At 45.7% G+C, this 13,622-nt stretch overlaps 1 protein-coding gene across 1 annotated transcript; it reads right to left on the minus strand.

Annotated features, from left to right (window-relative positions):
* Nucleotides 1-2,365: 2,365 nt before the first annotated feature.
* On the minus strand, nucleotides 2,366-12,033 carry si:ch73-43g23.1 (serine/arginine repetitive matrix protein 2). Its single transcript, XM_019268410.2, has 2 exons — nucleotides 11,660-12,033; nucleotides 2,366-11,182 (listed from the first exon to the last, which is right to left on the minus strand). The coding sequence occupies exon 2, from the start codon at nucleotides 11,101-11,103 to the stop codon at nucleotides 2,905-2,907; it is 8,199 nt and encodes a 2,732-aa protein (XP_019123955.2). The 5' UTR covers nucleotides 11,104-11,182; nucleotides 11,660-12,033; the 3' UTR covers nucleotides 2,366-2,904.
* Between the last annotated feature and the right edge of the window lie 1,589 nt (nucleotides 12,034-13,622).

Consider the following 13,622-nt stretch of genomic DNA (forward strand, 5'->3'; position numbering starts at 1 on the left):
TTTATTTCTCTCTGACTCTGCAATACAGTCACCCTTAGTTAGGATTTTACTGTTTTAAGACTCCGATGCTTTGTCCACACAAGCAGATAGAATTCACTGGAAAATGTCAAGGAAGCACATTGCATGTTTTATTCCAAACAACTTATCATCACTTAAAACTCAGCCTCTTATCTAGCTGACCCTGCCCATGCCACCTACTCTTTTCTACATTCCTGATACCAGAAAGACAATGTAGAGAAAGCTTTTCCACTGACCAATCAACCTCCCAGTGGGTCCACATCAAACGTGGCTTCGTAGTCAAACTCACCCACTCATTCCTGGGTGTGGCATGGATGATGGGACTCCTGCAGTCTGTATGTGTGTGTGTGTGTGTGTGTGTGTGTGTGTGTTCACAATGCGGGGTACAAAAGTGGTCACAGAATCATAACAATAACAGACACACTGGAAAGAGCCCAAAGCTATTCTAATGATGTCATGATGTCTGTTTTGTGTGTATATAAGATTGGAATTCACCATAGTTAGACATGATGGGGAGGACGTGACTGGAAAATGTTGATTGAGATTCAATGATCATTTGGAAGGCGTTACATTATTAGAGTAATTTAATCTTTTAATTTAAACAAACACATAACTCTGTCATGACTGTCATGAGGAGGTTCTGACTGACACTTACTGAACAATAAAGCCACAATGTGTTGGGATCTATTTCAAGAAGCAGATTTGCTGGATTACCATAAAAAACGTTGTAGAAGTTTTAGTCTTTTTACGTCAGATTTGAGCAGGTTCTGGATTTAAATCGAAGAAATTATATAACTGTGTAAAGCTGCTTTAGGTGGAAGGCGTGTGGAAGTGTCTGTATTTGTCCGGAAATGGTATTAGGTGTGCCAGGTGGTTTATACAGATTAGTGTGTGTTCCTAAGGTGTGTGTCTAATTGTTATCCAGGTTGTGACAATACAGGATCATGGCAATAAAACTTGCATTCCATTGATTGTTTCAGTGGATGTAGTAAGGAGTTAGTAAGACATTTTATGTCTAGTTCCACGTTTTAGGTTTTATTTTCCATCTGGTCATATAAAAACTGTGTGTTATCACTGGTGTTTTGTTGTTGTTGTTTGTTCTTAGTTGCTGTTGCTATGCAATGATTACTTTAACCTGATAAACTTGGTGGTTCCTTCTCACTTATATGACTTGCATGTTCAGTGTCCTCCTCAGTAAAACCCTGGCTGTTATAGGGATTAAGCCGTCTCTTTCTAAACAGCGGGACATCATAGCTTCTCTCTTTTGGTTCAGCAGACATTCCTAACGATTAACAGTTGTGGATGAAGGTGTTTGTTTTAAGAGTGCCGGTGAAGTAGATTTCCAGTGCTGAAAATGACCCACATACAGAGACTACGCATTTTGCCAGGTGCTGTCAGTGTGATATCCCCTCCAGATGTGAATAAACGCGCTCTTGTGTTCCTCTTCTGTGGCTTTGAGTTGCTTCTTGCAGATGAAACAGTGTTTTGTTCAATCAGGCACATGCACACACTCAGTCACACAACCACTACACACACACTAAAGCCCCTCTCACAGCTACTGGTCAGACCTCTCATTAGTTTTATTGCCATCCACTTCAAAGAAAGGGGAGACCATTTTTGTCCCTTTGGACTAACAAATTAGGCTCTGGTTTCAGTTAACTGGATCAGGTTTTGATCAGGAAATCATTAAACTGTTTTACTATGACTGAGTCTTCTCACGAAAGGGGTTAGAAGATCAGCCGTACCTTCAGGATGGGACTTCCCGTGCCACTCTGTGGTCTGTGGCACCCTCCAGTGGTCCCCGTCATACAATGAGCTGTTACAAATGTATACAAGCCTATGGAGGAGACCTCTTTATACTGAATATCAGTGCTTTCTTTGTCTTCATGACAAGTAAGTAACTTTTTTGTGACCTAGTGACTCTAAATCAATATCAAAACCACTGGTTGATAAATCAGTATTATAAATTAAGGTTCATTTTTGCTGTTGCACACTGTTAGAGCGCCATCTAACGGCTAGAGAGAGAAAGAGCTGAGGACTGGGGATAAATAAAGTGCATCTTTGCAAAGTCAGTTTCAAAGCAGCAGCCAACATTTGGCACATTATAGTGGGAATATAGCAATATAGCACCTTCCTCTTGCATGCTTTATCACCTGCCTCTGCAGTCAGATTGTTTAATGGACTGTTAAAACTAATATTTGGTTTATTATGTCTCATATTATAATGTTACATGATACAAGATGATATAAATATTAAGTATTTAGCAATTTACTTACATGATCTGAAGTGAACTACAAAAATCATCTGTAAAACAAGCTGATGGAGGCATGAAAAAAAGAGCGATTCATATGTGAGATTTTTTTTATTTGCACTGTTGTTGCAGACATCATGTGCACAAACACTCATCCAGTATTGGAGAAACACAATGACAAAATAAATATGAGGTTCTTTTAAAAGAGTATTTTCAAGTTTTTTTGGAGATACTTGTTGTTAAAGTACACACATCAGAATATCAGTAAACCCATTGATTTATAGTACCTGTGCATTGCTGTTGACTTTACAATATGATCTCTTACCCTGCAACAAAAATGACAAACATTTTAATAGATCATTTCAGATTTAGACAATCATCTTAAGAACACCACATAAAAAAAGTTACTTACTCTCTTGTATTTTCAAAACTATTAACTCAAGAATCATATATTTTGTTTTATTAAAGCAGCCAAGCACAGAACAAGCAGCAGCAAAACAACAACCAAAGAATTGCTATCTTCAGTTGCAATGTGAAAACTCGAATAACATTACAGGCTAACATTAGGCACCCCTTTTATAAACTGTGTATTTAAAACCCAACAGGCTCCAGGAAGACGGCCTCTATCCTCTATTTCAGGACCTTTTCCCCCCTGTTGGGGGTAGGTTGGGGGGATGTTTGTGGTAATAGTCTGGTGGGGTGGGATTGGGGCTCGCATTCATCCCTGTAGGGACATAATACATACTCTCCAGGTAGCTCTGGTCCAGTGGAGGATGGTTCTGGGGCTCTGGCTTGGATACCTGACCAGAGGGATTCCTGTAGCCAACCCCAGGCCCGCTTGGGTGCATTGTTGCTGCAGCAGAGGCCTCAGGATATCGGGGTGGCTGGGGCTGAGGCTGTGGATGGGCCGGAGGAGGAGCTGCATAGGGCATGTACTGTGGAGCAGAGGCGTACATGTTGGGGTTGTGTAGAGATGGGTAAGGTGCTGCTGATGGAGGATAAAGGCCTGAATGTGACATTGCTTGCTGCGGGATGAGCACTTCCACATATTGGCCAGTCTCCGGGTCAAACAACATTTTTCTCAGTGGCTGTACAGGCACCTCAATATAAAAGTACTTCCCTGTTTCAGGATCCAGAAGCACTCTGCGAGGTGTCTGTCCATAGCTACTTTCTGAGTATAAACTAGAGCTGTCAGCCCCATATTCAGAGCCATAGGAAGGCCCCAGGCTTTGGGGGCCACACAGGTACTGGGGATCCATAGGAGGAATGCCAGGAGAGTGGCCAGGATCGCTGTAAGGAGCCCCAGTCATGCCTGGTGGCTGTTGCTGGGGTGATCTGTGGACAGGGGGTCGTCGGGAATCAACATGCTGGGGTGGCTGCAATGGGCGGTCAGTTGGGCAGGCCTGCATGAGTGAGGGGTGGGGAGGGCAGGGAGGAGGCTGGTGGAGAGGCTGGTACATAGCCGCTGGCTGGCTTGGACCAAGAGGACTTGATTTGGGAGAGCCTGGCTGGTAGTTTATCTGCTGAGGGTCAGGTCTGCACTGGTAGGGACGAATAGGGGGCTGAGCAACTGGGTAAGGTAGTGTCTGGCCTGGAGAGTGTGAAGGGGCAGGAGGGGTGAGGGTATGGGGGCTGCGGTGATGGTGAGGAGGGGTGAGGCCAGGGTGGGAAGGACAGCCAGCTGTGCAGGAGCAAGGAAGAGAGCGGGATGAGGGTTGATAGCTATTTGACCTCCTGGGTGTTAGATCTGGGAGCATGAGAGGACTGAAGCTCTCTCTTTCATCGTAACTTGGAGGGTCATCTGAGGCATAAAAACGGAGGTCATCTGTTCTCTGGGAGTGCTCACTGGAGAACGATCTGCGACATGATTGGTGTGTGTATCCTGGCACTTGTGTTGTGGAAACAGTTGTGGGTCGTTTTGTATTGTTTGAAGTTACCGGCATAGCTTGTTCGTGAGGGTATGCCGTCCTGGGATACTGTGGTTGGCTGTCTGGATCCACAACAGCTGGCTGGCTTGGCTGGCTGGCTTCAGCTGAGGCAGGTCCAGGGACGGCTTTTGGGTCAGCTGGAGCTGAGGTTAAACCTGGGCCAGTGGCTGATGTTCGAGCTGTAGCTAAGGTTGTTGGTCTTTGTGTATAACTAGAGCTCTGAGGTGAGGCCACTGGCTTTTGCTGCTGACCTCTGTCATGAGATGCCTCTGTCTCTGATGATGCAGTTGACTGGTTTGAGAGATTGGAGATGGTGGTTGCTGTTGTTTTGCAAGGTGGAGGTTTGAGACTGGATACTGCAGATACGGCTATTTTTCTTGTATAGTTTGATGTCGATGTAGACTCATTGGAAATCTTTCTGTAGATTGTCGGTGAGGACACTACAATTGTTTGAGACCTCTCCTCACCTTGTGGTTTAACAGTCGATGTTGTTGTTGCTGTTGCTGATGCTCTCTGTGTGTCATTTGGCACTGCTCCCAAATCTGCAGGTTTAAATTTGCAGCTTGGTTTTGGAGGCACAACTGGCTTTTGGGAATTTTTAGCTATAGATTTAACTTCAATAGTTTGAGGGCGGTTGTTTCCTGTAGAGTTTGTGGGCATCTCTTGTTTCTGTATTTCTTTAGACAGTGACTTAACCTCAATTGGCTGTGGTCTGAACCTCCTTAATGCAGGAGACCTAGGAGGGAAAGTTGGATCTATTCTTTTTACTGCTTCTAAATCTCCTAGATCCTTCTGTTTGGTGGGAGGTGGTGGTGTTTGCTCCAGGGTATTCCTTAGTGGAGACGCACTCCTTTGCTTTGCTGTGTCTTTTATAGTAGGCTTAATGCTAACTCCTTCATCTTCTCTGGCCTTTGTAAGGGTGTCTGTGTTGTTAGACACTGCTGTGGGGCCAGATGTGGTAGATGAGGAGGAGAAGGTCCTCTCTCTATGGGACTCGATCCGACCTCCTTCTGAAGGTGTCTGAAGGGGGATCTCTAGGCAGTTCACATGCTTATGGGGAACCCCTTTACCTACAGCCCCATTCTGATTATCACCCACTACTGCTCCAATGTCAGCTTGGTAGCCTTTCTCCTTTAATAACATGGAAACTGAGTGGCCACTGCTACCATGGGTACTACCAGGGGTAGTGGGTCTAGGTGAAGGTGAAGCAGCTGGAGCTTGAAGTGAGGTGGGAATCTCCTCTTGGGCCGGAGATGCAGATGTTTTGGTCTTGCTAGATCCATCCCTTATTAACACGACAGCAGTGGACACCTCTCTTTCCTTACTGGGCATTCTGGGGAGACTTCCAAGCATGGGAGGTTTTCTGTCTGTTCTAACCATGACAGGTTTGCTCTCATTGTCTGGCACTTTATTAATTTGTGTCATAGTGTCTTGTGTTTCTGCTGGTGTGTTTAAGTCATGTTGACATGACTTGGCAATTGCTGTGTCTCCTGTTGTGTAATTCTCTGTGCTAGCATTCAAAGACTTCTCTGATTCTCTGCTTACCTCTGTGAAATGCTTTGGAGAAGCCTGGTGTTTCTCACGTAGGTTCTCTGAGTCGTCCATGCTGCACAACATTTTATTTTTGTCTTCTTTCCAGCACACAGCCTTGTATTCTATTTGCATGGGCTGAGGACGAGGCAGAGGATTTCCTTTGCTCTGAAGAGGGGGAGATAAGGTTAGCAGCTTTGAGTCTTTTACCTCCTCTGTATGTTCCTCTTTCCTCTCCACCTCTTCCTTCTCCTTTCTCCTTATTTCTTGCCTTACCTCCCTCTCCTCCCCTGCTATGACCTCTTCCCTCCTTTCCTCTTTTATTTCTTCCTGCCTTTCCTCATTAAAATTCCCCACCCTTTCTTCATTCACGTTTGACGTTGTTACAGTGCTAGTTGCCTTGAAGGACAGATTATAAGTATTTTTTACAAGTCGTCTCACATCTCTAACTTTGTGAATAGGGACCTTAACTTGACTATTCACGTTTCCTTCTTCTTCCTCTGTTTTCTCATCTACAATAGTCTCTACCCTTTCTTCCCTTTCTCTGTAAGACAAATCTGGTGAGGAAGCTTCAGGCTTGTGTTCCTCCTCAGGTGTGAGACAGACATTTAGAGAGGCTTTCTTTTTCTCCACGGCTTTCAGTGTAATCTCCTGTGTTTTTGATGTGTAGGCGCCCTTGTCACCCTGTTGCAGTTGTTTATGGTCCTCTGTGTTTTCACATTCCTGGTCTCTATTTGTCGCCCTGGCCTCTGTGCTGCTGGCTCCAGTGGCAGAAGGAGCTCCCGTGTTCCCGGCAGTGGCATTTGCTGAGTCACCACCCTCCAATCCGTCCCATGTTTTACTGTCATCTGCTTGTTGTACTCCATTTCTTGACTGTTTACTATCAAATGGCACTTTCAATTCTGATCTCATTTCAGATCTTAATGGGGTTGCATTCCTGCTTTGAGAATCAGCCTCCTCACTTTCAGTCTGTGAAAAGGTAACACTTCTACTGCTGCTGGAGGAACTTGGCCTGGATCTCACTCCAAAGCTTTTTGGTGGTTTGCCATCATCCTTTACGCTTGGTTCTCCTCTCATAGAAAGACCATCAGATGAAAGATTGTAATCTGACTGAAGACTGGAACACAGATGATGTGTGGTGGGTTTTGGAGACACTTTAGGTGGTGCCATTGTACTCCCTGTTGGTGGGCTGTTTTCCACAAAAGCTGGGTTTACTTCGTCTCCTGTTTGCTCAATAGGTTGCATCTTCTTGGACAACACACTTTTGATGAGACAAGTGGCCATCTTGGTTTTAGGGCATGTTTCATCTAGAGAAACTGACTTCTGGAGTTTGGATCTTCTTTCATTTTGTTGATTGGGCTCAGGGCTGCGTTCAGAAGCGTAGCTTTCTTGCATTGCTGCTGGAGTACTGTGTTGTCTTACAAATGTCTCTCTAGAATGAGTCTCCAGAGAGGGGCTTTCCATCATCCCTGGTACTCCAGGACTACTATTTTCACTGCTCTCACCCTGCTTCCCTTCAGCACTATCCTTTCTCTTCAGCTGGATCTGTCTCTTTGGTACTCCTCTTCTCACCTTTCTGGTGTCCTCTCTTTCCACGGCCACATCGACACACTCAAAGCTGCCCATCTCATAGCGCCTTGACGGATCCAGGCCGTCTGAGTTGTACGCAGATGGTTGCTGGAAGGAGAGTTCATCATTGTCCAGCTTTGACGCAGAACCCCGGAAGTCAGCATACGCCAGCCAGGCAGCATTGACCCCAGCTGGGCTCTCCTGGGTAGATGGTTGAGAAATGTTGGTAGATGAACGGTGGCTGGAGTTGTACATATCAAGGTAATCTATCTCTGGGCTTGATAGGCTGCTGAAAGCCGAGTCTGTAAACCACTTCACCTCATTGTCTGCCTCATCAAGCTCACTTCCCATGCTGGAGCTGGAACTCCGGCTAGGCCTGTTTACAGACACACGTCCAGTAGCACTGCTCTTGTTGTGGGGTGCAGGAGGTTGAAGCCGTCTGCTAGAAGCACCGCCCCTGGTGTCTTGTTGGGAAGCAAGTCTAAGCAGACTTTGTTGTTGCTGTAGCTGTCTGGTGGCAAGCAAGCTCTCTGGATAGGAATGCACTGTTGGCAGTCCCTGGCGGGTCTCTCTGCTTGTGGGAGCTGCTCTGCGACTCGCAGGCCCTTTTCTATTCCTGGCATTGAATGACAGCTCAACCTGTTCCCCTCTGTAACTGCCGCCCCCCTGCCACCCCTTCCCCTTTTCAGGAAGGCGCTCCTCCCTCTTTCTCTCTCTCCTCATCTCCCTATCCATTTGCCTCTCTCTACCTACCTCTCTATCCACCTCCAGCTGCATTTCCCTCTCCATCTCCAATTGCGTTTCTTGCCTGACCCAGTGGGCCTGGCTATTATTGTCAACCGGGGCAACATTGGGATTTTCCCTATTTGTCACCACCTTCTTTAAGTTACCACTTGGTGGGGATGCTACAACCTGAGATGGGCTATGTCTTCTGTTCTGCCACTGTCTGTAAGGCTTCTCAGGGGCGATGATGTGGACAGGTGTAAACCTGGTCAGTGGTGGAGAAGGAGTCCGCCTTCTGTTTACATGGTGGGCCATGTCCTCTGTGAACCTCTCTCTGTTTTCGTGTCGGACACTGGTTGTCAGCTGTTTTCTTGCTCGCTCACGTGTACAAGATGGTTTTAATGAACAACTGCTTTCAGGAGATAGTGAATGAGTCGTCAGTTTAGGCTGTGGATTTTCCGGTATCTGCACAGGTGATTTGGATGGAGTAGTGTGGTCAAGGGAACTGCTTGGACTCCTGTTCTTAGAGACTGAAATATTAGGGGAAGGAGACTTAGTTTCAGTTTGAGGATTATTATAGCGGTCTTCTTTCTGAAACAAAGTGGGACCAATGGCTTCTGTTTCTTCACAGAAGTCTACACTTGAGTTATCCTGAAGATTTGGTGTTGGTTCTCTCTCTGTGCTTTGTTGACTCAGTGCACTGCTAACCTTTTCCTCAGCTAAGAAAGGTGAAGTAGATACAGGTGAACAAACCACTGCCACCACTGGCGATCCGCTTTGATCTGATTTGTCTCCCTTGTCTAACTCAAATGGTGACACACTCTCTTTTTCCAAATGTGTGGGGTACTGTGTTTCTGTAATATCAGCTGAAGAGAAATCCCTCTCAATCTCAGGTGTATTTATTAGAGGAGGATTAGGCTGTGTATACTGAGGGCTGTATTCTGTAGAAAGGTTTGCTGGTGAATGCTGGTGATACCTCTGCTCTGGAGAAGGGGCAACAGGTGATGGCTCTTTACTTCTGTGCTGAGGTGAGGGACTCTGATACTGGTCAGATGAACGTGTTTGATGTCTTGGTTCAGGTGAGGGAGTTTGATGTTTTGGCTGAGGTGAAGGTGTTTTGTACCTGGGTTGATGGGGCAGAGTTATTTCAGGTTGCAGGACAGACAAGCCTAATATATGAGGTGAGTCTCGTGGTGTTCCAATGGACTCTGCTATACTGCTCTGTATACTGTCTCTGCTCGGGGTTAAGCTCCTTGCATCAGGGGACACAAGTGTCCTATCAGGTTCAGGAGTGGAGAGACGAGAAAGCTCTGGAAATGGTGGACTATTCCTGTCCTCGGGCTGAACAACAGAGTAAGAAATCCCTGTGATATGAGGCGATGAAGTGCGGCTTCTTGATGAGACAGAGTCAAAGTGAGGGTCTAAGAGAGGAGAGGCTGATGTCGCCACTTCAGAAGACCACTCTCTCCTATTGACCTCAGGTGATGATGCTGTAATTCTGATTTCAGGTGAGCGAGAAGGAGAAGTATGTCTGTGCTCAATGGGAGAGCAACAGTTGCTTCTCACTTCAGGTGATGGGGATAAACTATAACTTACCACAGGTGAAGACACCTGGGTTTCAGAAGATGTTGAAATGTCTCTTATTTTATATGAGGGGCCAGGAGAGGGAGTTCTTGTTCTGGCTTTAGTTGGAGACGCGGCACTAAGCAGGCTTGGTGGGGGAGCTGTGTGACTTAATTCAGGCGAGACACTACTCTCCACAAGCTCAGGAGATGTTGTTTTTGAAGTAACAGGTGAGGGAGGTGTGTATCGTGGAGCAGGTGTTGACACAGCACTGACAGGTTCAGGTGATAACTTCGCACCTTGGCTCTCAGGTGTAATTGGGGTGTCTCTCTCTGCAGTCGAAAGACCTGAATTCAGCTCAGGGGTGTGGGTAGAGTCTTCAATATCAGGTGTGGAGCCTCTGCTGAAAAGATCAGGTAGGGAAATCCTCCTTCTTAGCTCAGGAAAAGGTGATGATGCTTGAGTATCAGAAGTGTAGGGACTATTCCTCAGCTCAGGAGATACCAGTGTTTCTCTTGACTGGAATGATAACTCTGTACTACTGGATGAAGGTAAAGGAGATGAAAGGATGGGTCTGGATTCAAACGCTGGTTCTATAAAATCTAGTGAAAAATCTTTGGCTGTGGGCTCAGGTGAGGGGCTGCTGTGTTGATTAAAATAGCTGCTCCTTGGCTCAGGTGAGACTTGTGCTACCCTGAACTCAGATAAAGATTGCGTGTTCAGTGATTCAGAAGAGGTTGAGCTGACACAGTTCCTAGGTTCAGGGGAGGGACTTGGAGTTAAAGACTGATGTGAGCGGCTGTTATGTCTATCTTTGAAAGTAGGGGTGATTCTCCTTGGTTCAGCTTCTAAATGCACTTTAGGATTCGTTGGTGATGGCGAACATCTTTTTTCAACCGAGGAACAAGATAAAGATGACGTTGATGGCTCTGGACTCAGAGTATAGGGGCTGTTATGTCCAGGAGAGGGGGTCCTCTCACCAGAGTTGAGGACTTCAGATGGGCTAGCTGTGCAAAGCTGAGGTACTGGTGATTTACTTATTGCTTCCAAATTTGGGCTACTATCCTTAGAAACTTCTGGATGCCCTGAGCTCAGTCCTTTGCTCTCTGGCTGCCTCCTCTCTGAAGACTCACTCTGCAACAGGGGGCTGTGAATCCTTTCGTTTGAATCTTCAAAGCCCTCCTCGCCTTCACTGGAGCCTGGTGCAGTATGATAAGAGCCTGAAGAGTCGTTAAGGTCATCCACCAGGGGTGATGCAGCAGCTGTCCCGTCCACTTCCCTCTGGGAAGGGACAAAAGCCCCTACAGCTGGGCTGCTTGAGAGAGAGGATGACTCACAGTCGTCTCCAAAAATGTCACAGAGGCAGGTAGTCTCGGATATTGCACTACGCTGAGTGGGCACGTTGATGATATCAAAGATTTCAACGTGGTTGGGGGTGCCGTCTCGATGACACAGGGAAAAGGTGCGAGGCGCACTGCGCAGGAAGGAGTAGCTGTCCCCCTGGAGAGTCCAGCTGTCCATCGCTCGTCCACAAGCTCCAAATTCTCACTGTGGCCAGTCCAGTCTGCTCCGCTACTCTGCTCTCGGCTCTGTTCCTGGGCTGGAAATGAGATATGGTCACCTGGAGGGTGTATAGCTCATTCATTTATGTCACTAGTCACAGGCAAACTCTATGTGCCATACTAAATGTAGAGGCATTGTGCATTGCTTCTGTTTTAACACACACATTTCTGAGAATACTGTAGAGACATATTGTAAATCTCCAAAAGGCCATAAATATCTCTGTTACTGTGCCTAAATAAGAGGTAGCAAGCGACTTGAAATAAACACAAAGATTCACTTTAAGCTGACTAAAAATATTTAGTTGACACCAGTAATTCAGTGCATTTCTCCATGTGCTTAAAAAAATCACAAGATTTCATGACAAGACATTATATATATATATATATATATATATGACATGCAACTTAGACAGCTGAATTAGCTCTGCACAATACCCTGTATCTAAAGTTTCCACATTGCCTAACAGAAAGAGAGCCTGCTCTCTGTGCAGACAGGAATGAAATTGGTACTGTACCTTTGGCCAATGATGAGGATTTCCCAAGGGCATTGAGTTCCTTAGTGTTGCAATATCTCCCCCTCATCCAGCGAACTGTCTCTCAAAATCCACAGCTGAATTCAGGACTGAGTGGCTCCGTACAGCTCAGTCTGACAGTGCCACACTGGCTAGACAACTTCAGAATGCAGAAGACACTGCCATGTATCAGACTTGAATAGAAAAAGCAAAAATGGCATCTTGCTCAGACCCATTACATCCTCTCATGCTCCCATCTCTATTTCTACCCCTCCCACCAAGTCCCGGCCTCTGGGAAATTGCTTACTGAGTTTAACCTGGATCTTTTTCTTTTCCAGGCTGGGTTTTAGTTGGACATTGGCTTTCCTGTGTGTGCTGGGTTAGGGTGCAGTACTGGGGGTGGGTGGGTTTATAGTTAGCAGCAGGTGCTGATCCGGCCAGGACGGAGGAGTGCGCCTGGAATCTGACACTTAGAGCCAGCTCAGTCACAGGGCTTCTCTATATATAGACCCATACTATCAGGGCCAGATAGCCATGGCTTTAGCTGTTTGCCTGGGCACACTGGTGGGGAAAGAAGGGGGAAATACAGAGCTTGAAGTACAGCAGACACATTGTCCACTTAACTGTTAGATATTGGGTTATTTTTTGACAGTGAGGGTTTAGTCAATGCATGCTTGTGTGTATGTCTGTTGTTTGTGTGTGCATAGGGGCCAAGGTGTAGCTGGGGTACGACAGGTCAAAGGTTAACATAGACCACCCAACTTTGACAGGTCACATGGAGAACCCCTGGTCGCGAGCAACATGTGAGAGTCCCTCACATCAGCGAGGGGCTCTCACATGTTTTTAGCCATGTTTTTCATCTGAATATCTGGATATTTATCCAGATATTTAATGTTCCAGGACCACTACAGCCATTGGAAATGTTCTATTTTGAACTCACATTTAAGCTTGCTTGTTATGTGACAACACATGACAAATCCTTTTGAGTAAAACTGTCAAAACAAAAGGGATTATGTCTTTTACTGTACATATTGTTGCTACAATAGCAACACCCTCTGAGCCACATTAAAGCAGTCTGGGCATGTTTGATGGTGAGTTGCCCTCTAGATAAGCCCTTTGTTCCTAACCCAATACCTCATGAGATTGCCATTCATTCTCAGCCATTAAGTCATTGAGGGGAGCCAATGGAAAATCTTGTTGAAAGTTGCATAAGGCTGTCATTGAAGGTGTATTATATCTCTTGTATCAAAGGGTTGATCAAAGATTACTCTCATCACTGGAAAGTCAACAATTTGTTATATGCATGGCATCATGCGTATGAAATTTATCCCCGTTTTCTGTCGTACATTGCCAGAGGTGCACACATTTCTAGTTTGGCAACTGATTCCTCGACCTCGGTGGACAACAGCTATATATCTTCTTCTTTTTACATCACATTAATTCTGTATAAACTCATTATTGTTTATAGACTAGTGTTTATAGACCCAGATCCCATTTCATAGATATCCTGTGAGCGATTTCATGTTTCATTGGAGGCTCTAATGGCATGGCAAACATGAATCATCGCACCTCTGAACTCTTAACAGGTACTAAGGAGAGGATGGATGATATGACTGGAACTCATATAATAAACTGACATGCACTATTTGTGTTATTAATAAACACAGATGTTACTTGGAAGTGTAAAACATGGTCTTTCAGTACAATAAAGGTTGGTGTGCATGCATGTGTAAATGTGTATGTGTTGGATGTGCGATAGCGGGGACTAGTGTGCAGAAGCACTGATAAATTTGAACCTCTGTGGTTATGGCAGCACAGTGGACTGGAGGGAGACTCAGAGGGAAAGAATGCCAGGCACCTCAGCAATGGGGAGCTTTAGTCTACATCACTGATAGATTAGTCATACTGGCCTGAAGTCTGAAGACCTCACCCACCTTCAGCAATGCAACACACCGTGAGCCATGCA

Source organism: Larimichthys crocea, chromosome I, assembly GCF_000972845.2.
Source record: "Larimichthys crocea isolate SSNF chromosome I, L_crocea_2.0, whole genome shotgun sequence".
NCBI lineage: Eukaryota > Metazoa > Chordata > Actinopteri > Sciaenidae > Larimichthys > Larimichthys crocea.

What these genes read in the sequence shown, in the direction of transcription:
- si:ch73-43g23.1 (XM_019268410.2), bottom strand. Translation starts at nt 11,103, where the DNA reads ATGGACAGCTGGACTCTCCAGGGGGACAGCTACTCCTTCCTGCGCAGT.